The sequence below is a fragment of the Pipistrellus kuhlii genome, unplaced genomic scaffold (assembly GCF_014108245.1).
Source record: "Pipistrellus kuhlii isolate mPipKuh1 unplaced genomic scaffold, mPipKuh1.p scaffold_m20_p_71, whole genome shotgun sequence".
Classification (NCBI taxonomy): domain Eukaryota; kingdom Metazoa; phylum Chordata; class Mammalia; order Chiroptera; family Vespertilionidae; genus Pipistrellus; species Pipistrellus kuhlii.
In genome coordinates this window covers 1051433-1078393 of record NW_023425575.1, presented here as the reverse complement: position 1 = coordinate 1078393, position 26961 = coordinate 1051433, and the positions used below count along the sequence as shown (strand labels likewise).

The 26961-nt window shown below is 42.2% G+C and overlaps 1 protein-coding gene and 1 pseudogene across 3 annotated transcripts; one reads left to right on the top strand and one right to left on the bottom strand.

Moving 5' to 3' along the window:
• On the bottom strand, positions 1–969 carry LOC118710244 (annotated as a pseudogene).
• Positions 938–26943, top strand: LOC118710245 (zinc finger protein 883-like). Of its 3 annotated transcripts, none has more exons than XM_045575992.1 (3): positions 938–1087; positions 1928–2054; positions 23234–26943. In XM_045575992.1, the coding sequence occupies exons 1-3, from the start codon at positions 1055–1057 to the stop codon at positions 25051–25053; spliced, it is 1980 nt and encodes a 659-aa protein (XP_045431948.1). In that variant the 5' UTR covers positions 938–1054; the 3' UTR covers positions 25054–26943. The 3 variants fall into 3 exon arrangements, with proteins under 3 accessions (XP_045431948.1, XP_045431946.1, XP_036278618.2); XM_045575990.1 differs by lacking the exon at positions 1928–2054 and adding an exon at positions 19995–20121 and having other exon boundaries at positions 23234–26714; XM_036422725.2 differs by lacking the exon at positions 23234–26943 and adding an exon at positions 8267–11292.
• The last annotated feature ends 18 nt before the right edge of the window (positions 26944–26961 follow it).

The following is a 26961-nucleotide window of genomic DNA, read 5'->3' as shown; positions in this document are numbered from 1 at the left end:
TTCTTAAAGAGAGGAAAGGAAACATAGAGCGAAATATCCATCAGCTACCTCATGCACACTCCCCATTGGGAATGTGCCGGCAACCAAGGTACATGCCCTTGATCGGAATCGAACCTGGATCCTTGAGTCTGAGGCCGATGCTCTCTATCCCTTGAGCCAAAATATTCAGAACCTGGCTGGCATTCTTTTTTTTTTTTTTTTTTAAGACACCCAAATCTCTTTTATTTGGGGATGGGGGGAGGTTGGAGCACTGGGGAGGAGCGGGCCCCAGGCCCTTCCACGGCAAGGCTTGTTCATTGGCACTGCTTCCTGAGTCCTGTGGCTTCATCACGTCAGGCAGCTCTGGAGGGCTGGAGAAGGGCTCAATGCGCAGAGCTTCAAATGCATCATCTTATAATTTCACTCATATGTGGGATCTGCCCGGAAGGCCAACCCCACAGTGGCTGGAGCCTGTGGCCTCGCTGTTTGACTGGTGAAGCCACACTTGCCCAGGGTCTTGCTGTCATCCAGAAGTTGGTCATCCTTGTACAGCCGCTGCTCGCCGGGCGGCCGCTTGAGAATGCCCTCGACGATGCGCTTAAGCTCGAACACGGTGCTCGACTCCTTGGCGTCCGTGAAGATGGTGGTCTTGTGGCGCCGGATCATAAGGAAAACGTCCATCGCAGCAGCTACCTCTCCCACTCGACGCGCCGGCGCGGCCGCCCAGACTGGCATTCTTATTAAGCTAGTTACCAAGAACGCCCCCGAGTAGCAACGAGCTTAGCCAATGAGCGGTCAGAAAAGGCACTTCCGGTGCGGCTCAGGCGCAGAGGCGGGACTTCCGGCGTCTTCCTCACTGAGGCGTATTTTCTTCATCGGGAATCAGGCTGCAGCCTGCCAGTCCTGGTGGAGCAACCTCAAGGGCGGAGGCGGGAGAGTCGTGGTCCTCCGCGCAGATATACGGATTTTAAACTCCGCGTTGCAACCCCGGGGACCTGGGCCGGGGCCAGGACAGAAACTGCCCTTCCTGCCGCTGCCGCTCCTCCCGCCCGGAGCGCTCCGCCCACGGAGGGCAATGGCGGCGCCGGCGCTGAGACCGGGGGCTGAGGTGAGTTCCTGTCCCCCAGGCCCCCCGCCTCCTCACCCCGCACCCCACAGCCCGGTGCGGGCCTGTCCCTCCCTCAGCTCCGTCCGCGGGGAGGACCGTGAGGAAGGCGGAGGGGAGGGAGGAGCGCGGTGGCTTCTGAGGACACAGCCAGTGCGGGGCGGAGGGGACAGGGGTGACCGGCCTCTGAGGTTCCCCTGAGGGTGTGGCTGTGAGGATTGGCGGGCAGATCAGAGGCTGCAGGGAGGCCGTCACAGCCTCATGGGGGCTTTCCCGGCTGTGGGGTCCCTCAGGGGCCTGGGGTGGTCCTGGACCCGCTGGAAGACAGGCTTCTCCACATGCCATGTGCCAAGTTCCTGGGGGAGCCCAGCGAGACCCAGTGGCATTGGAGCAGGAAGGGGGCAGAGCTGAGGGAGTGAACCCGGGACTGAAGATGGGAAGGGAATAAACATTACCCAGTGTCTGCACATCTGGAGGAAGTGTGAGCTGATGGTCCCCGGGACCTGGTGTGGGGACTGAAAGGCGAAGAATAAGGCCAGGCTTGGCTTTGTCTGGGAGGCATGGTCTAGGAGGCTGCAGTGGAATTGCGTGGCAGGAAGGCTGGGGCCCTGCAGGCATCGCCCAGAACGTAAATGGCATTGCTCTCTCCCGTCCCGTCTCCCAATTTTCCCCACCCAGCCCAGCTGCTCTTGCTGAGGGCGGTAATGATTAATAGGACTTGAAGGGAGATCAGCCAGCCTTAGAATTAGGCCCTGGAGGAGGCTGAGCTTGGGGAAGATGGGCAAGTAGAATTACTGGTTCTCAGAAAGACAGCCCTGGTTTCGATTGTCTCCATTCTAACAGGTTGGCATGACCTTGGAGGACATTGCCCTGTACTTCTCCAGGGAGGAATGGAGCCTCCTTGATGAGGGTCAGAGACAGCTGTACCTGAATGTGATGCTGGAGAACTTTGAACTTGTATCCTCGCAGGGTAAGACCCTCACTGTCACCTGAACTTGGCTTTGCTATTTCTCTTGTCCCATCTCCCAGGGAGTGCTGTGTCCTCCCATGTAGACTGTGGTTCTGCTTGCTTTTCTAGTTTCCTGGGTAGTTGGTGTCCTGGGGAGGGTTGAACTGGTTCCACTGCTCCCTTCTATTACAGAAGTCCCAATTGTCCCCGCTGGACTAAGTTCACAGGGAAGGCCTTGTGGTTGGTAGTGTTGCAGGAAGCCTGAGGGATTCTACTTTAATTAGTGAGGAAAGCATTTTCTATATTCCTGCTGGTCACATGTACATATTATATTTTTTGAAGAATTGTCTCTACCTCCTTATTCTATTTATTAACTGTAGTTTGTGGTTAAAGAGTCTTTTGATTACCTTGTATATTTTATATATTAATTGCTTATTACAGACAGGAGCACATATTTTTGCATGTGCTTAATTGTGCTTTGCAAATATTGCCCACCCCCCCTTCTCTTTTTTACAAATTCCATGTTATTGGCAAACCTGCATTCACCAGGTGTAGTGCCACCATTTTTCTAACAAGCTCAAATGCTGGTTGCCAGTGTTTAGCAATCAAGTATATTTTAAGTTATATAGAGCTGGTGGTGGTGGTGGTTGTTTTTTTATACAGTCATTGCATTGTTACTAACCTGTAGCATAGTGTTAACATACCTTTATTATTCCCTGGGAACTCCAACTATTTGTGTGAATTTCTATCTGTATCGCAGTATTTGCTTTATTGTACTGATCTGAACTGAATCCACAATATCTCCACGTGATTCCTTCATAGGATTTGGGAGTATTTTCTCCCATCCTCTAGATTGCCTTTCATTTCATTTTGTTTATTACTGTTGTGCTGTGAAGAAACTTTTTTTTTTTTTTTTTATACTTGTTGCAGTATGGACTTTATTTTTTCTATGTTGCCTGGTGGTTGGTGTTAAATTCAGAAAATCCTGTCCAAAATAAACCTCCAAAATTTTTCTTTAGGTTGTCCTGAGGAGTTTTAAGTTTTAGTGCTGACATTTTATTCTGTCCTGCAGGTTGAATTAAATTTTATCAGTGGTGTCAAGTTTTGTTGTTTTACATGTGATTATTCATTCATTGAAGAAACTATCTTTCCTTTCTTCTTAGTCTTGCAGCTTTGACAAAGATTACTGGAACCTATGTGTCTGGGTTTATTTCTGTGTTTTTTGTTCTGTTCTATTGATATATATGTCCGTGTTTCTCTAACAACACACTGTTTGCTTGCTTTTTCTTTGTAATAAATTGAAGTCAGAAAGTATGATGCTACTAGCTTTGTTCTCGCTCAAGATTGCTTTTGCTATTCAAGATCTTTTGGTTTTATACATTTCAACATTCTCTTTTCATTTCTTTATAAAATACCATTGGAGTTATCAGGATTGCATTTAATCTACTATAGATTGCTTTGCATATTGTAGAAATCTTCATGACACTCCATTTTCTTTCTTTTTAAAAAAAATATTTTTATTGATTTCAGAGAGGAAGGGAGAGGGAGAGAGACAGAAACATCAATAATGAGAGAGAAACATTGGTTGGCTGCCTCCTACCCGCCCCCTACTGGGGATCAAATTGGCAACCTAGGCATGTGCTTTGTCTGGAATCAAACCCAGGACCCTTCAGTCCACAGACTGACAATCTATCTATCCACTGAGCCAAACCAGTTAGGGCTCAATTTAATTATTTTTTTAATTCTCATTGGAATAGTGAGAATATTTTATATATATATGTATACACACACACACACACACACACACATATACATACATACATATATATATTTTAGAGAGAGAGAGAGTGTGAAAGGAAAAGGAGGAGAGGGATTAAAAGTGGGGGGAGACATTGATGTGACAGAGACACATCGATTGGTTGCTTCCCATAAGTGCCCTTATTGAAGGAGCAGGGATCCGTTTGGAAATTGGAAACCTGCTCTTGACTGGAAATTGATCCTAGGACTCTCTAGTGCACAGGCCACAATGGCCAGGGCTATTTATTTTTTCTTTAAAACTTTTTCTTATTTATTTATTTAACTTATTTTTAAAATATATTTTAATTGATTTTAAAGTGGAAGGGAGGTAAAGAGCCAAAGAAGCATTAGTTAGGAGAGAGAATAATTGATTGGCTGCCTCCTCCACACCTGTGGTGACCAAGCCCACAACTTGAGCATGTGTCCTGATGAGAAATCCAACAGTGCCCTCCTAGTTTATAGGATTGATGATCAATCACCACGCCATACTGGCTCACTTTTATTTATTTATTTACTTACTTACTACAGGGTGTGTGTGTGTTTTTTTAAGTATATTTTATTGATTTTTTTTTTTTTTTTTTTTTTTTTTTTTACAGAGAGGAAGAGAAAGGGATAGAGAGTTAGAAAAATCAATGAGAGAGAATCATCGATCAGCTGCCTCTTGCACTACCCCTACTGGGAATGTGCCCACAACCAAGGTACATGCTCTTGACCGGAATCAAACCTGGGACCTTTCAGTCCACAGGTCAATGCTCTGTCCACTGAGCCAAACCAGTTTTGGCCAGATAAATTTCTTATCTCTGCTTCATTTATCTTTAAGAAGAGTTCCCTCGTTCTTTCATTTGGGAGTGGTTTCTTTGTTTCTTCATTTTGGTTATTTGGGTTTGTGACTATGTTTTAGGTAAATCCTCTATATCACTGGCTCTCAACCTTCCTAATGCTGTGACCCTTAAATACAGTTCCTCATGCTGTGGTGACCCCCAACCATAAAATTATTTTCGTTGCAACTTCATAACTAATTTTGCTACTGTTAAGAATAGTAATGCAAATATCTGGTATGCAGGATATCTTTGGCAACCCCTGTGAAAGGGTCATTCGACCCCCAGATTGAGAACGGCTGCTATACCTTTCAATCTCTAGTGTAGGACAGTGTTAAAGGCTGTTTCTGACTAATTGGATCAGGCAAAGACTCAAAGTCTTCACATTGATAGGATTCCAACTTGAATTGCCCCCAGGCAATTGTCCTTCAGGTGTGGTGAGAGTTTTGTGTTTGTTTGTGTGTGGGGTTTTTTTGTTTTTGTTTTGTTTGTTTGTTTTGTTTTGTTTTTTAATATATTTTATTGATTTTTTTTACAGAGATGAAGGGAGAGAGATAGAGAGTTAGAAACATCGATGAGAGAGAGTCATCGATTAGCTGCCTCTTGCACACCCCCTACTGGGGATATGCCCACAACCAAGGCACATGCCCCTGACCAGAATCAAACCCGGGACCCTACAGTCTCCAAGCCGATGCTCTATCCATTGAGCCAAACAGGTCTCAGCTTTTTTTAACAGGGTGGAGCAGTTGCTTTTGCCTGCAGGCTATTATTTATTTATTTATTTATTTATTTATTTATTTATTTTTATTATTTATTTCAGAAAGGAAGGGAGAAGGAAGAAAAAAAGAGATAGAAACATCTATGATAGAGAATCATAGATGGGTTGCCTCCTGCATGCGCCCTACTGGGGGTCGTGCCCACAACCCGGGCATATGCACTTGCCCAGGAATCATATAGGGTTAGGGTTAGGGTCAGGATTAGCAGGCCAGTGGTCTATTCACTGAGCCAAACTGGCTAAGACTGTTACTTTTAATCTCTTATGTGGCCTCAGGGCTTGATGTTTTCCAATAGGGTGTGGACTGTCTTCTCCCCAGGCAAGGCTAATGTATCTGGGAAAGATATCCTCCACTGAGTGAGGGTGTGACTCAGCCCAGGGAATTTGAGGTGTCTGCTTTCTGAGCTCTATCCTCTGAGTCCCCAGCTTGGCTTCTGCTCTCACAGCTCCAGTCCCCTGTACCCTCCTCTAGGTGGGTAGTTCCACAGGGAATTTTTGTGTGTTTTCCTTTAATTGGATGTCTGAATTTTCAGTTGTCACTCCCTGGCAGACGGCACCCCACTGCTTTTCACAGCTAGATGTTATATGGGTACCCTCCTTGGTTTTGGTGCTCTTTTCTGGGGAACCCAGCTTCAGGATTAGATCCCAGAGTTCTCAGTGGCATCACCCACAGCTGAGATATCTCTCTGAGACTTTGGTTGCAGTCTGTGGGTGCCCAACCAGCACTTTTGCTCCTCTGCCCTTCCTACCAGTCTCTATGCGTCTCCACCTTTGGTCCTTTGGTGTCAAAGTTCTCATCTGTGAGTTTTCCATTGATTATTCAGGAAGCCTTTCTGTATTTCAGTTGTAATTCCAGCTTGTTCCTGGGAGCATGTCTGTGCAGCATCCTCCTACTTTTCCGCCATTCTTAATCTCTGGGCTTTATTTATTGATTTCAGACATAGGAAGGGAGACAGAGAGAAAGAGGGAAACATTGATCTGCTGTTCTACCCTTCTATGCATTCACTGGCTGTTCCCTGCATGTGCCCTGATGGGGAATTGAATCCACAACCTTAGTGCATTAAGAACATACTCTCACCAACTGAGCCACCTTTCCAAGGCTCTGTATTTGTTTATTAATTTTAGAATTTTATAGTAGGATATTGATAATTTCCTCTAAGGTCATGTCATCAGCCAGCATCTCTTATGATGTGTTGTGGTTTATAGTGTCAGATCTAATTTAATTGGCTGTCCTGAAATTCCTATTTATTTATTATTGATTTCTGATAGAGCGGAATAGAGATAGAGAGAGAGAAACATCAATGTGAGGAGATGTTTGGCTGCCTTCCTCACACACCCAAACTAGAAATGGAACCCATATCCTGATAAGTGCCGAGACCAGGAATTGAACCCCTTACCCTTTACACAAGACATTACTACAACCAACTAAGTGACACCGGCCAGGGCTTGGGGTGTGTGTGTGTGTGTGTGTGTGTGTGTTTAAGTATATTTTTATTGACTTTAGAGAGAAGGCAGAGGCAAGTGAGTTAGAAATTTCAATGATGATTGAGGGGGCATGCCCCCTACTGGGGATCAAGCCCACAACCCGGGCATGTGCCCTTGACCGGAATTAAACCTGGGACTGTTTAGTCCGCAGGCTGATGTTCTGTCCACTGAGCCAAACTGGCTAGGGCCTTTTCTGTGTTTTTTAAAAACAAAAATTTCTAGTATTTTTCAAAGAATAGGCCACTAGTGTCAATTATAGGAGAAAGACAATAGCTGATAGATTTAACTCTGACCTTGTTTTTGACTGCAGTTAGCTTTAAATATGTTTGTTCACCCAGTCTTTCCAGTCATCCTTTCTATTTAGTTCTCCTTTATTTGTGTTCTGCATTACTTTTTGTACAGTATTCATCGAACTATTATTCACATTTTCCGTTGAGTTTTTGTTCATGGATAGCTGTCTACTTACTTTGGGATGGGGAACGATTCTCACATCTCTGATTCTATCATCTTGTTCATGTCACTCACATAGGTCTTTTTGCTGTAGTCTGTCTTGTGCTTTCTTGTTCTACCACAGTATTGACCATCGTTTTCAGTTTTTCTTTTAAGATTTCTATCGTCTTCATCCCATATAATGGCTCACCTGGGATTTAAAGGCAAGAATCATTTGTGCATCACAGAAGAAACATGACTTTAAGAATGTCAGGTTGGACCCAGAGGCAGGTTTTTCCTTGATGAAGCGTTATTTGAAAGGGTTCGATGGCAGAGCTTATTAAGGTCATAACTAGGGACCCATCTTGTTCAACAGTATTTTTTTTTTGCATTTGCCCATTCCTCACTCCATTCTACATGCTCTTGCTTATTGTTGACCCTACTCAGTTCTAATAGTTGATCATTTCTACTTGAATTCTCAGCCCATGGATTATCTTAACCACTCTACACTGCACTGCTACTACCTCTCTCACAGGTCTCTCTTTACTGCAAACTAACATTGCTCCATGCTCACAGAGCTTTGGAGTGCACACATATTATTATATTCTCCTTAAGCATCATGTGCTCTGATAAAATTGACTTAAATGGTTCGAGCACATTCAAATTATTCTACATAAACTCAGGTCCCCAGCATGAAAAGTCCTAAAGGAAGCTGTTTGTGGAGAAACAGTGAGTACAGCCTTCCTCATTTGTTTCCCATCCTGTGATCACAAAATCTCATCCTTGGTGAGATTTTCAGTGTCTAACTCACTTTTCTTGAAAATCATTCTATGGAATCATGCCTAGTCACGAAAGATAAACATTTGTGGTGAAGATATTATTTTTTTCTAAGGTCAACATGAACCTCACCAGCATTTCCTTTTGTTCAGGTTGCTGCTGTGGAGCTGAGAATATTGAGGCCTTGACTGAACAGAAGGTTTCTGTAAGAGTGTCACAGGGAAGGAATCCCAAGGTAGCCTTGTCTTCCCAGAAGAGCCACCCCTGTCACAGTTGTGGACTAGTCTTGAGGAACATTTTCCAATTGATTGAGCTGCAGGAGACTCAGCAAATCCATGTACTATTGAGGTGTGGGGCATGTGCGAAACGATTTTCTTTCAATGCAACATTTCACCAGCACCAAGAGAAGCACTTTAGAGAGAAGCCCTTTAATAGAGGTGTGGACAGGATCTCACTTGCAAAGAGCTGCAATTTCAACGTGTCCCAGAATCATTTAACCTGTGTTCAAGTTGGGCAAGGCATCCTTACTGGGTCAGGACATCTCCCCCCAAAGGCTACTCAGAGCAGGGACAGGTCAAATGAAATCTCAACATGTGAGGTGACCCTTCAGAGGACTAAAAATTATTACACTAGAAAAGAATATAAGAAAGCCATTGGCTGCAACCGTGTGTTTGTTCAGGATAAGAATGTTCGTACTGGAAGAGTGGGTTTTGTGTGCCGTGAATGTGGAAAATATTTTACCAGAATTTCTAGTTTTTGTTATCATCAGAGATTTCACAGTAGAGAAAGGCCTTATGAGTGCAGTGAATGTGAGAAATCTTTTACCAGTAGCACTGGCCTCCATTATCATCAGAGATTTCACACTGGAGAAAGGCCTTATGTGTGCAGTGAATGTGGGAAATCTTTTACCAGTAGCACTGGACTCCGTTATCATCAGATATTTCACACAGGAGAAAGGCCTTATGTGTGCAGTGAATGTGGGAAATCTTTTAACAGGATATATTACCTTCGTTGTCATCAGAGAATTCACACTGGAGAGAAGCCTTATAAATGCCGTGAATGTGAAAAATCTTTTACCACTAACAATGGCCTCCGTTATCATCAGAGATTTCATACAGGAGAAAGGCCTTTTGAGTGCAATAAATGTAGGAAGTTTTTTATCGGGGTCACTGGCCTTCATTATCATCAGAGAGTTCATAATGGAGAAAGGCCTTATAAATGCAGTGAATGTGGGAAAACTTTTATGAGTAGCACTGGCCTCCGTTACCATCGTTTATTTCACACAGGAGAAAGGCCTTATGTGTGCAGTGAATGTGGAAAATCTTTTACCAGGATCTACTACCTCCGTTATCATCAGAGAGTTCACACTGGAGAAAGACCTTATGAGTGCCATGAATGTGGTAAATCTTTTACCAGTAGCAATGGCCTCCGATATCATCAGAGATTTCACACAGGAGAAAGGCCTTATGAATGCAGTAAATGTGGAAAAGTTTTTACTGGGATCACTGGTCTTCATCATCATCAGAGAGTTCACACTGGAGAAAGGCCTTATGAATGCAGCGAATGTGGTAAAGCTTTTACCAGTGGCACTGGCCTTCGTTATCATCGGAGATTTCACACAGGAGAAAAACCTTATGAGTGCAGTGAATGTGGGAAAACTTTTACCAGTAGCACTGGCCTCCGTTATCATCTGAGATTTCACACAGGAGAAAGGCCTTATGAGTGCAGTGAATGTGGGAAATCTTTTGCCAGGATCTATACCCTTCGTTGTCATCAGAGAATTCACACTGGGGAAAAGCCTTATGAGTGCAGTGAATGTGGAAAATCTTTTGCCAGTAGAAATGGCCTCCGTTATCATCAGAAAGCTCACAGTGGAGACAAGCTTTATGAGTCCAGTTAATATGGGAAATCCTTTATCTGGATCCATGGCTTTTGTGATCGACAGAGGTCAACTGGAGAAAGGCCTTATGAGTGCAGTGAATGTGTGAAATCATTTAGCCAAAATTCTAATCTTTCTCTGCACTAAAGAGTTCAATGGAAGAGAATTCTTAGATCTGTACAGATTTTTAGTTCAATATTAACAATTTTATAGGAAAGCCTTATTTTTCTTATACAGTCACTGTAGGGAGATTCACTATGAATTTTGCTTATGTGAAAAACGTGAGTCTAGGTTGCATTTTGTAATTTAGCCAGATGTCTTGCCAGATCCATGTCACTGCATATTTCTGTTGCTGAAGTGATTTCACAGGTATCCACGGGTTCCATGAGTCATATCTTAGTGTATTCAGTGTGGTAACTTTGATTTGAGAAAATTATGAGCTGCCTGAGCTTTTAGGGGGGGGTCTCATTCATTTTTTTTTTTTTTTTTAATCCTCACCTGAGGTTATTTTGCCATTGGATTTTTTTCTTTTTAAGAGAGAATAGAAGGGCTGGGGGAGAGACAGAACCATTTATGTGAGACATGTCCATTGGTTGCCTCCTGCACCCACTTCCATTAGGGAGGAGGGATCAAGCCTGCATGCCCCTGACCATAATTGAAGCTGGCACTCTTTGGTCCAAAGGTGTACATTCTACCCACTGAGCCAAATAGGCCTGGGCTTTTGAAAACATTTATCTAAATGTGTGTGTGGTTTGTTTTGTTTGTTTTGTTTTGTTTGTTTTTATTTTTTTTAGATACAAAGGAAGAGGGTTAGAGAGCTAGGAACAACAATAAGACAGAAACATTATCAATTGGCTGCTTCCTGCACACACTCCCATTGGGGATTGAGGGCACAACCCCGCATGTCTATTACTGGCAATCAAAAGAGGGACTTCTTGGTTCCTGGGTTGACACTTAACTGCTGAGCCATACCATCCGGGGCATTCCTCTCACTCTGACTAGTTGGCATATGAACCAGAGAACATCACCTGAGTTCAGCTAGCAAATACTGCCTTTTCCGAGAATGTGCTTTTTCCATTTAACAATGATGAACTTTTTGAGTATCCAAGTCATCCATGAAAGAACTGTCAGACTCATGTTCATTTGTTTAGTAAAATATTGAAGGCCACGCCCAGCCAGTATGGATCAGTGATTGAGCATCAGCCAGTGAACCAGGAGGTCAGGGTTTGATTTCTGTCAGGCACATGCCTGGGTTGTAGGCTCCATCCCCATTGTGGGGTGTGCAGAAGCAGCCAATCAGTGATCCTCTCTCATCGATATTTCAATCTCTTTTTCCTCTCTGAAATCAATGTGTGTGTATATGTGTATCTTTTTATTAATTTCAGAGAGAAAGGGAGAAACAGAAACATAAATGATGAGAGAGAATCGCCTGCCACCTGCACGCCCCCCCTACTTAGGATTGAGCTTGCAACTCAGGCATGTGCCCTTGATGGAATCAAACCTGGGATCCTCAGTCTGCATGTTGACATTCTATCCACTGAGCCAAATTGGCTAGGATTTAATAAAAATATATTTTTTTAAATATTGAAGTCCTTTTTTCTAAGTCTTCTTTAATCTTGCATGTTCTCTTTATTCTGTCAGCTAGTTTATGAGCAAACTGGGCTCTACAAGCATACGAGGTGAACAACTTTTATGGGGGATTTCTAACTTTCCCTATGAACAATATGGTGCAGAAATTAGCAATTTTGCCCACTTTGCATTGCTGCTTATATTTTCCTACGAAAGACTGTGGACTCTCCAGTCCTCATGTGACACCTGGATTCTGTAAGTCTGGACAGCCAAAGATCACTCCAAAGAGGGGTAACTTGTGACAACTTCAAGTACACCTGGAAGCAGCATTAATTTTTTCTTGTTTTTTCAGAGGCTGCCCATACTTTTGATGGGACTTTCTTGTCCAGGTCTTGTAAAGGTTCTTTGCCCTAATATCTACAATTCTATGGGTGATGGTCACTGGTTGGAGGGCCCTAAGGGTGAGGGGAGCCATGATCGCTACAGAACCACTGGCCTAACACTGTGTTGGAAAAGAGTGCTGTCAACTAGATGGAATGTGCCTCTTGTAAACGTGCATCCAGAATGTTCTGAGGAAAAGACTGCAGGGTGGCGTGTACACAGACCTGAGGATCTCCATGCGTGTTTATCTTCTGTGGATGCAGTCATTGACATTGAATATAATCAAACGTTTCTGTGTGTGTCTGTAGCTTCTCAGACATTCATGTCAGAGCCATTGGTACCCTGGCAGAAAAGAAAGATAAGACACGTACATATGGTCCCAGGAATATGGTTTTGTGTTCCAGCCAGTATTTGTGTTGGTCTGGGTCAAAGTCCTTATTGTTTGCTATATTTGCTGTGACTCAGGCAAGACTTTCACAGGGCATGAGAACATAGAGTGAATATCAAGTTGGCAAACCTGTTTTTTGTTGTTGTTTTCAGAAAATCTTGGTCATACAATTTTAAAAAGCTTGCACCAATTTTAAGAAGGTTTATCTAGCAAATGCAATGTCAAGTATACTATTTGATGAGTCTTTACATGCATTCAATTGAAACCATCACCATAGTCACAGTACCAACCATATCTGTCACTGTGCATTTACTTCATGTTCTTTCTTTTCTTTTCTTTTTTTTAATATATTTTATTGATTTTTTACAGAGAGGAAGAGAGAGGGATAGAGAGTTAGAAACATTGATGAGAGAGAATCATTGATCTGCTGCCTCCTGCACACCTCCCACTTAGGGATTTGCCTGCAACCAAGGTACATGCCCTTGACCGGAATCGAACCCGGAACCTTTCATTCCGCAGGCTGACACTCTATCCACTGAGCCAAACTGGTTTTGGCTACTTCATGTTTTTTTGTTTGTTTGTTTTTGTATATCCTAATTCTTCATGTTCTTTATGAATCTCTCTGCCCTTCACAGCTTTCCAAGTAACCATTGATTTATACTTCATTTTAATAGATAACTTTGCAATTTCTAAGTTTTATATGATGAGAATCAGCATTTTTTCCAGTATTTATGTTGCATAATTGGAGATTTATTAGTGATATATTAGTAGCTTATCTTTTTTGCGGTGAAAAGTTTTTTTATCTTAGACATATTTTTTATCTTCATATTATTTTTTTATCTTCATATTTTTTTATCTTCGACATATTATTTTTAAAAATGAAGATTGAATGCAGGAAATTTGTTACACGGATAACAGGTGGAATGCCAAGCACAGACAGTGAAGATATCTGCAGGAGAGAGTCACTAGTATAACATTTGGGGTCTCATTGAGGAGATGACTTTGGTACCCCAACACCAGGGGTCACAGGGAGGACATGGTGATACCAGAGCCCAGGGGCGGAGGCCCCCTGTCAGAAAGGAAATCAGTAGGACTGTTGAGTAGGAGCCAAAGGAGACAAGCAATCCCGTCATGAGTAAAGTGAAGAAATGCCCTTACTTCCTCTTTTCCTTTTTTTCTTAATTTTATTTTGATATATTAACTAGTTTGTTAAATATGCTTCTAATTTTTGATTATTTGTAATAAAGCTGGTACACACATTTCTGAGAAAGGAATGGAGAGGGAGAGAGAAACGATAAGAAAAAGAAACATCCATAGGCTGCTTCCTGCATGCCCCCTACATGCGCCTTGACTAGAAATCAACCCATGACCTGGTGCATGGGTCAACACACAAACACAGCCACAGCGACTCACCTACAGGTGACACTTCCGCTTTTCATCACATTCAGAAGTCCAGTCTCTTGATACTATTATAAGCTGTTGCTTTATAGAATTCTCCCTTTTTCCTGGTCTCCTGTCATGGGGGTTCTTGCTTTGGAACAGGTCTCAGGAGGACCAGGTGGCATCAGGGTGGGCAGGATGTTCTAGAGCCCCAAAGCCAGTGCAGAAGTAAATAGGGGGGCAGTGATCAGACTCCCCATGCCCTGGGTCAGGCATTTAGGATTTTGAGTCCAGATTCCCGAATATCATTGGGACAAACAAGGAAATGTCCTCTTCTCTGTGGGCTTCAGTTTTTTCCTCTGTAAAGTGGGGATAAGGTCTGTGACCTCGTGAGCTGTTAGAGGCGGTCAGCTGTGAGGGTGCCCGTTCACAGTATGACATCTGCCTGGGCTCTGGCAATAGCAGCCTCTTACTGTGAAGACAAATGCATTTCAGGCTGGGCATCACTCCTCCAGTACTGACGAGCTCCTTTACCTTGGGGTGTGTTTGAGAAAGACATGGAGCTCATGAGAACCTGCAGACCCACCAACAGAGAGGCAGGTGCTGTAGGCCCTGAGGTCCTCTCCAGGTGGCTCACTAGCCCTCCCTGACTCAGTTTACTCCATTTGACATGAAGGTGATGATAGCAGTTACCTTGGCCTTTGAGGGTTGGATTTACCATTTTTCTTAAAATTCTTTACCGGTTGGGTTGCATGTCTAAGGATTCTTTGCCCAACATGAGGTCATGAGAAATACCTTCAATGTTTGTTTGCTGCCAAATGTATGTATAAGTATGTGTAACTATAGGTATGACTTTTTCAGAGCAATTTTAGACTTACCAGCAACGTTGAGGGCAAAGTATTTCGAGTTCCCCAGGCCACCAATTTTTTTCTTTCAATATTTCTGTCTCTCCCTCTCCATTCCTCTCTCAGAAATTTTTGCAGCAGCTTTATGGTAAATAATCCAAAATTAGAAATAAAAGTGGTACTTGCTATCAGGATTGGAGGGTTAGCTTTTGGAGCATTTTCTCTCTTGATTCTCACAACAACCTTGTAAGTGGAAACTAAATCAAGTTGCTGGGGAATCCAGTGTTAAGAGAAATGGGAGGCTGGATTCCAATCCAGGATCCTGGCTCCCGTACCAGGGACAAGTTCTACCATGGGGGCAGGTACACTGTTAGGACAAGGCAGGCTCAACTGAAGCTGCTGTTGCCATTATTGCAATTGCTACCCTGTTTCCCCCAAAATAAGACTGTCTTATATTAATTTTTGCTCCCAAAGATGTGCTAGGTCTTATTTTCAGGGGATGTCTTATTTTTCCATGCACTAGGTCTTATTTTCGGAGGATGTCTTATTTTGGGGGAGACATGGTATTAGTCTCCTAAAATGTCAGCGCGCCTCAGTCTTTCAATGGAGTCACATCATCTCAGCTGCAGTGGTTTCTCCAGTGGAACCTTCTTTCAAAGTGAGCTGCAGCTTGCCTCCCCTTTGGTCACAGCACAGAGTTTGACACACCGGAGACCTCGATAATTTGGGTTTAGTCTGCACATTCACCCACTTTGGGTGTCAGGCTCTGATCCCATCCACTGTGATGAATTTCATGCCTTTCCCTCTTCAAGTGATGCTTGTAGCTGGCACTGACACCTTACAAATGAGGGAACACGTGGACGTGAATTCTGGGACATAATACTCAAAAGTGATAAGGAGACCCACAGGATCCTGGTCTCATTGGCAAGTGCTCACCTCTTCCAAGCTAAGGATCCACTGCCCATGTGAATCTGTCCTCCATGTCTGCACTTCTCCTTGCGACAATGGTGCTCGCCGTGTTTTCCCTGCAGTACGGACCATGTTCTGGACCCACATCCTCCCCAGTCTCCTGTGTCTGCATAGGATAATTTTTTTCCATGTGTCATAGACATTCATTTGTTTTCTTTAATGTGTATTCAAGTCTGTCCTCGCTTTCTAAATGGGTTGTTTTCTTAAATTATTTTTGGAGTTATTTATATTATATATTCTGTATAGAACTCCTGTATCAGATTATGCCTTGCAAATATATTCTCTTCACCTGTAGCTGAGTTGTTGTTGTTTTTTTGTAGATAACTCCATTAGGTCCTAGAGCTTTACTCCACTCATATACGGCAGAACCTGATGTCCTATTAATTACTTTTTGCCTCTATTTCAACCCACAGTAAAATCTTATTTTGGAAAATATATTTTTATTGACTTAAGAGAGGAAGGAATGGGGAGAGAGAAACATCAGTGATGAGAAAGAATTGTTGATCAGCTGTCTCCTTCATGCCTCCTACTGGGGTTCGAGCCCACAACCCGGACATGTGCCCTTGACCGGAATCGAACCTGGGACCTTTTGCAGGCCAAGGTTCTATCCACTGAGCCAAACCAGCTAGGGCAAATCTCGCTTTTTAAAAAATATATATATTTTATTAATTTTTTACACAGAGAGAGAGGGACAGAGAGCTAGAAATTTCGACGAGAGAGAAACATCGATCAGCTGCCTCCTGCTCACCCCCTACCAGGGATGTGCCCACAACCAAGGCACATGCCCTTGACCAGAATCGAACCCGGGACCCTTCAGTCCTCAGGCCGACGCTCTATCCACTGAGCCAAACTGGTTTCGGCCAAATCTCACTTTTAATTGAATTTTTATAGCCCTACTAATTACATTGGCAAAGATAAAAATTTTATATTGAATTGGATAATTCTAGTTGGCTTCATATATGTAGAGTTCAGAAATTCAAATTCAATTCAGATAACACTATTCTACTTTTATTCCTTAACTAGAGGCCCGGTGCATGAAATTTGTGTGTGTGTGTCCCTCAGTCCGGCTGAGCCCTCTCATATTCCAGTACACCGCACCCCCTGGGGTAGGATCCCTAGGCCTGGCCAACAATCAGGGCCTATTGGGACTTTCCTTCCCCCGGCTGCCAGCAGTTAGCCCTGCCCTTGCTACTGTTTGCCATCTGTGCAGCACTGCCCCCACCCTTACCACCCACCTGTCACCTTCCACTGCGGGTGACAGGCATGGGGTGCGATTGCTTGGGTTGCCTGGGCCTCCCTCTGTGGTGTGAACACTGGCTGGGTCCACACACCCACCACAGCATCACTGGCGGGTGGCCTGGGCCTTCTTCAGGGCGATTGTGGGGTTTCACCCCCCTCCACAATTGATCACCCAGCTGACCTGTGGCCTGGGCCTCCCTTTTTGAAGTGATAGATTGTGGAATCCCCTCATCAGTCCCCTGCAGCCCTGGTTGCTCCCAACTGCCCTCAATGTGCCAGTCTGGTCACCCCTAACTGCCCTCCTCTGCTGGCCTGTTCACCCCCAACTGCCCTCCCCTGCCAACTGTCTTGTGACTGCCATCTTATGATGTGTGAGGGTGTAACGCCACCTAGGCTTTTATTATATGGGGTAATTACCACAATATATCCCCCATTTGTTATTCTTGATTTAAAGCTTTCCATATGCCTTTTGAAAAAATTAATTATAAATCTTTATTGTTGAAAGTATTACATACTAGAGGCCCAGTGCATGAAATTCATGCATGGATAGGATGGTGACTGGGGCCTCCCTTCCCCCGGCCACCTGCCACTGCCACCAGCCAGGGCAGGCCGGCCTGGAGGAGGGTTTGCAGGTGGTTGGCCCCACCTCTTGGTCAAAATCCCGGTTGAGGTGACAATTTGCATATTATGCTTTTATTATATAGGATGTCCCTTTCCCCCCGTTACTCCCCCCCCCCCCCCCCCAAGCCTTCACCACCCCATTATTTTGTCTATGGGTTATGCATATATGAGTTCATTGGTTGATCTCCCCCCACTTCTTCTCCAGCCTCCTGCCTTCCCTCTGAAGTTTGACATCTGTTTAATGTTTTCAAGTCTCTGGTTCTATTTTTGTTTACCAATTTATGTTCATTACATTCCACATAAAAGCCAGATCATGTAATATTTATCTTTCTCCGACTGGCTTATTTCACTTAGCAAAATGCTTTCTAGTTCCATCCATGCTGTTGCAAGTGGTAAGAGTTCCTTCTTTTATATAGCAGCATAGTATTCCATTGTGTAGATGTTCCACAGTTTTTAAATCCATTCATCTGCTGATGGGCACTTACGCTATTTCCAAATCTTAGCTATGGTAAATTGCACTGCTATGAACATAGGGGTGCATATGTTCTTTCTAATTGGTGTTTCTGAATTCTTGGGATATATTCCTAGAAGTGGAATCACTGGATCAAACTGTAGTTCCATTTTTAATTTTTTGAGGAAATTCCAAACTGTTTTGCACAGAGACTGCATTAGTTTGCATTCCACCAGCAGTGTACCAGGGTTCCCTTTCCTACACATCCTTGCTAATACTTGTCCTTTGTTGATTTGTTGATGATAGCCATTCTAATATGTGTGAGATGGTACCTCGTTGTTATTTTAATTTGCATCTCTTGGGTGATTTGTGGCAGCATTTTTTCATATGCCTTTTTGCCTTTCTAATGTCCATTTTGGAGAAGTATCTACTTAGATCCTTTGCCCATTTTTCATTGGATTATCTTCCTTTTGTTAAGTTGTATGAGTTCCCTGTAGATTTTGGAGGTTAACCCCTTATCGGAAATAATCATTCACAAATATGTTCTCCCATGCAGTGGGATCTCTTGTTATTTTGTTGATGGTTTCTTTTGCTGTGCAGTCTCATTTGTTGATGTAGTCCCATTTGTTTATTTTCTCCTTAATTTCCATTGTCCTAGGAGATGTGTTGGTAAATATATTGCTAAGTCTGAAGATTTTGCGGCCAATTGTTTATTTTAGGATTTTTATGGTCTCATACCTTACAGTTAAGTCTTTTATCCATATTGAGTTTATTTTTGTGTGTGGGGTAAGTTGCTGGTCTAATTTAATTTTTTATGCATCTGTCCAATTTTCCTAACAACATTTATTGAAAGACTGTCTTGACTCCATTGTATGCTCTTGCCTCCTTTGTCAAATATTAATTGAGCATAATGGCTTGGGTCAGTTTCTGGATTCTCTGTTCTATTGGTCTACTGGCCAATACCAGGCAGTTTTGAGAACAGTGGCTCTTTATTTATTTATTTTTAAATATATATATATTTTATTGATTTTTTTACAGAGAAGAGGAGAGAGGGATAGAGAGCTAGAAACGTCGATGAGAGAGAAACATCGACCAGCTACCTCTTGCAAACCCCCTACTGGGGATGTGCCCGCAACCAATGTACATTCCCTTGACCGGAATCAAACCTGGGACCCTTGAGTCTGCAGGCCGACACTCTATTCACTGAGCCAAACCAGTTAGGGCGGGTAGTATGGACATTTTAATGAGGTTGATTCTACAAATCCATGAACACTGTATATTCTTCCATTTGTTTATGTCTTCCTCTAAGTCTTCTTTCAACGGCCTGTAGTTTTCCGAATAGAGGTCTCTTACCTCTATGTCTTAGATCCAACTGCTCTGCCACCCAGGTTTTTTGTGGGGGTGGTCCTATGTAGTCGGTGATTTGTGGGACCCAGTGGTGCCGTCTCTCACATCTCCTGAACTGCGTGTTGTAGTGGAGACCCCCCCTATTTGCATTATTGGATTCTCCTGATGTAATTAGGTCCTGAATGTTTCTTGTTCTTGAATGTAGTCTCCTCACAGGTCGTCTGACAATGTGACTCACGCCTGACCCTGTTGTGGATGTGCTCGTGGTTCCGGCTCATGTGGCAAGGGTTGCCTGAGGTCTCACTGGGTCCACCTCAGTGTGCAGTCCCAGGGTGGCGTGCACTCAGCGGCTCCCTCTGGTGGTCCCAGAGTTCGCGGCCTGAGTGACAGGGGTCCTGGGGCCTGCGACTGGCATAGTGCGACTCTGGCCAGTGTGGCATGACTCTTCCCGGGGTGAATTATTATTACAGTTATGTTACTTCATAACTGTAATTTTGCCACTGTTATGAATCGTAATGTAAATATCTGTGTTTTCCAATGGTCTGGGTGGCTCCTAAGAACCACTTAGATGGTCTTTCATTTGTGTTAGTCTGGACTGTTGATTTTCTCTTCTTACCTGATGTTTGGTGTCACAAAGCAACCCATGTGTTGTGCTGAGGGCAATCACAGCGACTAATGGGACTGTGATGAGAGAGCAGCCAGCACAGACATTAGGGCCTGGAGGAGGTTGAGGGTGAGGAAACTGTGTAAGGAGTAGGATGGCAGGTTCTCAGAAAGGCAGGTCTGGTTTCAATTGTCTCCCTTCTGACAGGTTGGCGTGACCTTTGAGGACATTGCCCTGTACTTCTCCAGGGAGGAATGGAGCCTCCTTGATGAGGGTCAGAGACAGCTGTACCTGAATGTGATGCTGGAGAACTTTGAACTTGTATCCTCCCTGGGTAAGACCCTCACTCTGGCTGGTTCCTGGGACTTGGCTTTGCATTTCTTATGCCCCCTGACCTCTAGGGGGTGCTCTGTCCTCACCTGTGGACTGAACACATTGCATGGTGTTTCTAGTTTTCTGGAAAGTTGCTGTGGTTGGCAGGGTTGGTTTGATTGCACTGCTCCCTTCTATACCTTTAGTCACACACCTGCTGTACTGAACTCAGAGGGAAGGGTTTGTGATTGGCTATGTGGCAGGGAGCCTAATGGATTCCAGTTGAGTCTTGAGCAAAAGCATATTCTTCCTGTTGGTCATTTGTAGATATTTTTTGAAAGAAGGCTCTACTTACTGTATTTAGTCCTATTTTGGGGGGTGGGCATAAATATTTGTTTATTGATTTCAGAGAGGATGAGAGAGGGAGAGACAGAGATAGAAACATCAATGATGAGATCCAACCCACAAGCCCTGCATGTACCCTGACCAGAGCTGAACCTCAACCACTGAGCCAAACCAGCCAGGGCTTTAGTCCTATTTTCAACTGTATTTATTGGCTAATGAGTGTTTTGAATGTTTTTCTAGTTTATAATAAGATACATCTCCTTTTATTTTGCTTAATTGTGCTTCCCAAATATTGCATTCTTGTTTTATGTACAAATTTTATGTTTCAGGCACTTCCACATTCAGGAAGTCTAGTGTGGCTATTTTTCCATCAGGCTCAGATCTGCTTACCAGTGTTTACCCATAAAGTGTTTTTAATGAATTGATGTAGAATTTTTTTCCAGCAACACTATAGTCGTCTTCATAGCCTTCCTTATAGAGTTAACATAACATGACTTTCTTTCTGTATCACAGTATTTGCTTTATTTGGCTGATCTGAACTAAATCCACAATATCTTCAATATGTTCATATGATGTGCAAGTATCCTCTCTTATCCTCCTGTCGATTGCCTTTTCATTTTATTTTGTTAATTGCTTATTGTGCTGGGGAAATTGCTTTCATTTGTTTTAGTCTGGACCATTGATTTCTCTCTTTTTTGCCTGTGGGTTGGTGTTGCATCCTAGAAAGTATGTCCAGAACAGATCTCCAAAGCATTTTCTCTGGCTTGTCTTGAAGGACTTTAAAGTTTTAACCTAGATGTTTAATTTTTTCTGAGTAAGTGTTTATCAGTGTTTTTCTTGTTTTTCCATGTGAATATCTATATTTTTCAATACCCTTCATTGAAGAAACTGTCCTTTTTTAACATTTCTTGTGGTTTTGTCAAAGATTACCTGAACCTTTGTGCCTGGGTTTATTTCTGGGTTCTGTTTTTTGTTTCTGGGTCTGTGTTTCTGGGTATATTTCCACAACGCACTGTTTGGTGACTTAGGCTTTGTAATAGATTGAAGACAGGAAGTGTGGTGCCACCAGGTTTGTTCTTGCTGAATATTACTTTTGCTGTTTGAGGTCTTTTGAGGTTTCAGACATTGGTATTATCATCGGATTGCATTTAACCTGGAGATTCCTTTGGGTAGTATAGACATTTTAAGGATATTACATTTTTAAATCCAAAAACACCAAATGTCTTTCCACTTTTTTGTCTCTTTTTCCATTTCTTTCCCCACTGTGTTCTAGTGTTCAATACACAGATCTTCCACCTTTCTGGCTGAATTTATTCCTGTACATTTTATTCTTTTCAATGCCATTGTAAACTTGACTACTTTCTTCTTTTCTTTTTTTATGTGTTTTTGTTGATTTTTTTTTTTTTTTTTTTTTTTTTTTTTTTTTTTTTAGAAGAAGAAGAGGAGTGGAGAGAGAGTGAAACATCCAGCAGAGAAACAGCATTCAGCTGCCTCCTGCACTCTCCCTATGTGGGATCTTGCCCACAGCCCAGATATGTGCCCTGACCAGCAATAGAACTAGTGGCCTTTCAGTTCATTGGAAAATGCTCAATCAATGGAGCAACACAACGAAGGGCCTCTCTTCCTTTTCTTCTCAAAGAATTCATTGTTAGAGTTTAGAAATGGAACTGATGTTTGTATGTTGATATTTTATCCTGTAACATTTCTGAATTAATTTTTTAGTTAATATACATTTATTGCATTTAGAGTGCGTGTGTAAGACATTGTCCAGCTCTTCCACTCATCTGCTTATTCATTGGCTGCCCCCTGCTTGTACCCTGATGGAAAATCAAATCCACTACCTTGGCGCATCAGAACCACACTCTCACAAACTGAGTGACCCAACGAGGGCTCTGAATTTTTTAAACTAATTTTAGGAGTTTATAGTGAGTTCGTTACCATTTTCTCCATGTAAGTTCATGTCATTTGGCAAAATCTCTTATGCGTTGTGCTTCACTGTCTGCTGTAATGTCTTATCTTTCATTTCTTTTTTAAACTCATTTTAGTGTTGTTTCTTTTGTTTTAGATTCCATAAAGATTTGCCAAATTGGTGTGTGTTTTAAAAAGGAAATAGCTCTTAGGCCTGGGAGGCATAGTGGTTACAGTGTAGGCCCAAACACCAAAAGGTCATGGGTTCAATTTCTGATTAAATGCATTAACGTGATTTGCAGTTTTGATCCTCATCCCCTGTTGGAGCCTGTAAAGGAGGCACCCAACAAATGTGTCTCTCCCACTTCTATGTTTTTGTATATTTTTCTCTCTTTCTCTCCCTTGCATTGTCTCTAAAAATGAATGAAAAATATATTCTCGGGTGAGGATAAACAACAACAACAAAATATAGCTCTTGGTTATGATATACTTTTGTCTCTAGTTTATTAATGGTTGTTCTAATTCTCATTGTTTATTTTCTTTGCTAGCTTTGGGTTTACTTTTCTTTTTTGGTTGCTTCTAAATTATTTTTATTGATTTTTAGAGAAAGGAAGGGGAAAGGATAGAGAGACAGAAACATCAATAATGAGAGAGAATCACTGATTAACCACCCTAAGCTTTTGTTTTGGTGAAATATTCACCATTGACTGACCTTTGAGGCCAGCTAATGTATAACAGCTATTTCCTTAGAGTTCAACTGACTTGTCTTTAAAATTGTTCTATGGACTCATGTCCAGTGATGACAGGGAAACATTTTTGTTGAAGATATTCCTTTTTTTCTAAGGTCAACATGTACCTCACTAGTGTTTCCTTTTGTTCAGGTTGCTGCTGTAGAGCACAGAATGTGGAGGTACCGACTGAAGAGAACAATTCTGTAAGATTGTCAGAGGCCAGGAATCCCAAGATAGCCTTGACTTCACAGAAGAACCACCCCTGTGAGAGCTGTGGACTAGTCTTGAGAAGGATTTTCCACTTGACTGAGCTGCAGGGAACACAACATGGACAGATACAGCTGAGGTGTGGGGCATGTGCAAAACAATTTTATTTCAGTGCCAAATTTCAGCAGCAGCATGTGAGAGAAAACACTTTCATTAGGGGTGTAGAGAGGATGTCACTTGCAAAGATCTGCAATTTCAATGTGTCCCAGAATCATTTCACCTGTGGGGAGGTTGGGCAGGGCACACTTTCCTGGTCAGGGCATCTCCATTTAAAGGCTGATGAGACCAGGGGCAGGCCAAATGATATTTCTAAGGGTGGTTTGATGTTTCAAAGAAGAAAAGACTTTTATACCAGAAAAGAATGTGAGGAAGATCATGGCAGCAGTAATCTTCATCATTATCAAAGAGTTCCAACTGGAGAAAAGCCTTATAAATGCAGTGAATGTGGGAAATGTTTCAAGAGTAGCTGTGGCCTCCATTATCATCAAAGTTTTCACACTGGAAAGAAGCCTTATAAATGCATTGAATGTGGAAAATCTTTTATCACTAGCAGTGACCTTCGTCGTCATCAGAGATTTCACACTGGAGAAAAGCCATATAAATGCAGTGAATGTGGGAAATCTTTTACCTATTGGAGTAGCCTCCGTTATCATCAAAGTTCTCACACTGGAGAAAAGCCTCACAAATGCATTGAATGTGGGAAATATTTCACCACTAACAGTGACCTTCATTGTCATCAGAGAGTTCACACTGGAGAAAAGTCTTATAAATGCAGTGAATGTGGGAAATCTTTTATCACCATCAGTGACCTTTGTCGTCATCAGAGAGTTCACACTGGAGAAAAACCTTATAAATGCATTGAATGTCAGAAATCTTTTACCAATTGGAGTAGCCTCCATTATCATCAAAGTTTTCACACTGGAGAAAAACCTTATAAATGCAGTGAATGTGGAAAATCTTTCACCAGTAACAGTGACCTTCATTGTCATCAGAGAGTTCATACTGGGGAAAAGCCTTATAAATGCAGTGAATGTGGGAAATCTTTTACCACTAGCAGTTATCTTCATCGCCATCACAGAGTTCACACTGGAGAAAAGCCCTATAAATGCAGTGAATGTGGGAAATCTTTTCTCACAACGTCTCACCTTTATCGTCATCACAGAGTTCACACTGGAGAAATCCCATATAAATGCAATGAATGTGGGAAATCTTTTACCACTAGTAGTTACCTTCATTATCATCAGAGAGTTCACAATGGAGAAAAGCCTTATAACTGCAGTGAATGTGCGAAATCTTTTATCACGAGCTCTCTCCTTCATCGGCATCAGAGAGTTCACACTGGAGAAAAACCTCATAAATGCAGTGAATGTGGGAAATCGTTTACCAATAGCAGTAGCCTCCATTATCATCAAAGTTTTCACACTGGAGAAAAGCCTTATAAATGCAGTGAATGTGGGAAATGTTTTACCAGGAGCAGTGAACTCTCTTCTCATCGGAGAGTTCACACTGGAGAAAGGCCTTATGTGTGCAGTGAATGTGGGAAATCTTTTACCTGGAACACTGCCCTTCATCGTCATCGGAGAGTACATACAGGAGAAAAGCCTTATAAATGCAATGAATGTGTGAAATGTTTTAAAAGTAGCAATGGTCTCCAGTATCATCAGAGAGTTCACACTGGAGAAAGCCATTATGCTTGCAAATAACATTAGAGATATCACAGCCAAATTTCTAAATTTGCTCTGCACATATGAGTTTAAATGTGAGTAATTATGTAGATGTGTAGGAAATGTAGTTTCTTAGTTAGGTCTTAACAATAGTATAATAAAATTCGTGAAGTCTCATTTATCTGAATTGTATCTCATGTATTTAATCACATTATGTAAAGTCCCCAAAAGTTTTTGCTATTGTGTTTGTTTTTATGCTAGAACCATATGTATCGATGTTGCCCTGTTCAACATACATAGAGAGACATGTTGCCAGATCTATGTCACTGCATATTTCTGTTGCTGAGGGTATTTCGCCTAAACCATGTATGCGGCCCCTACAGATGGCATCAATCACCATCCTTATTTGCACAGTGAAGCTAACTCTGTTGTCTAATTTGTTGAAGAAAAAATTAGGAATACTTGAGCCTTTAGTTCTTACTTGTGTCCCTGTCAAGAGTTTCCACAGGACTGATTACTGTTGGTGCCAGTAAACATGTTTCAGAGGGATTTCCATTTTCAGCAACACACATTCCCTTGTTGCCAGTGATGAATTTATTGAGTGCCTACGTCATCAATGGAAGAACTGCCACTCTCCGGTCTCTTTCTTTGCAAAAATAATGAAAGCTTTTTTTCTAAGACTTCTTTAATCTTGGGTGTTCTATTGACTCTGTGAATTAGTTTATATGGAGATCTGGATTCTCCTAGCATGATGAGGTGAAAAAGTTATGGAGCCTCGAACATTCTTTGACGTTGAAGGAATGGTATGGTGTAGACATTTCCACAGCAGTTTTTGCCAAATTTACATTGCTGCCCTTAATATCCCAGGAAACACTGTAGACTCTCTAGTCCTCATGTGAAGATGGATGTTTTGAAACACAGAGATCATTCCAATAATGGGGTAGCTGTGTAAATTTTCTAGCAGCATAAAAATTTTTCTTGTTTCTTAATAGATGCCCATACACTTGCCTAGGTCTTGCAGAGGGCCATGTGCCCTAATGCCTACAATTAGATGGCTAAAGGTCACTGACTGGAGTACTGTAGCATTTAGGGGAAACCATTTCACTATGGAAACATTGACCTAATGAGTTTGCAGGGGATTACAGCCCATTAGATGGAATGTTCCTCATCTAAACTTGCATGCAAGAATGTTTCTGAGAAAAAGACTACAGGAGCAGTGTGTACACAGATGTGAGGATCTCCAGGCATGTTGATCTTCTGTGGACACAGTTATTGTCATTGACTATAATCAAGAGGTTTTGTGGCTTCCTGTATCCTCTCAGAGGTTCACCTCATATCCATTGGTGTGCTGGCAGAAAAACAAAGACAAAGGCAAAGGGTGTCTGTAGTCCAGTGATCTGACTTTTTTGACCCAGAAAGCATTCTTGTTGGTTTGTGTGAAAGTCCTTCATTGTTCATTACATTTTCTGTTCCCGATGGCATAAGATGGTGAATTGAATATAGATTTGCCCAACCTATTTTTCCAATATAGTTGAAAATGCACATTTTAAAATTTTGAATCAGTTTTTAAAAGGTATAATGAGTAAAGTACAGGTTAGGTATACTGTTTCATAAATTATGATGTGTTCATTAAACTAAAACCATCATTATAATCTTAATATTAATCAGATCTGTCCCTGTGAACTTGGTTCATGACTTTTTTAAACGTGTCCCTGGGCTTCACAGCTTATGTAACATTGACATACATTCCAGTTTAATAGATCACTTTTCATTTTTCTAAGGATTTTTTTGGCTTTAATATATATTTCATAAATTCTTAGAGATTTATTAAATATATATTAGTATATCATGTTTTTTTCCTGATATTCTTACCGTTGAATATATCATCAATAGTTTATCCATTTTATGAACATTTAGTCATTTCTTCTTTTTCTTTTTCAAAAATAT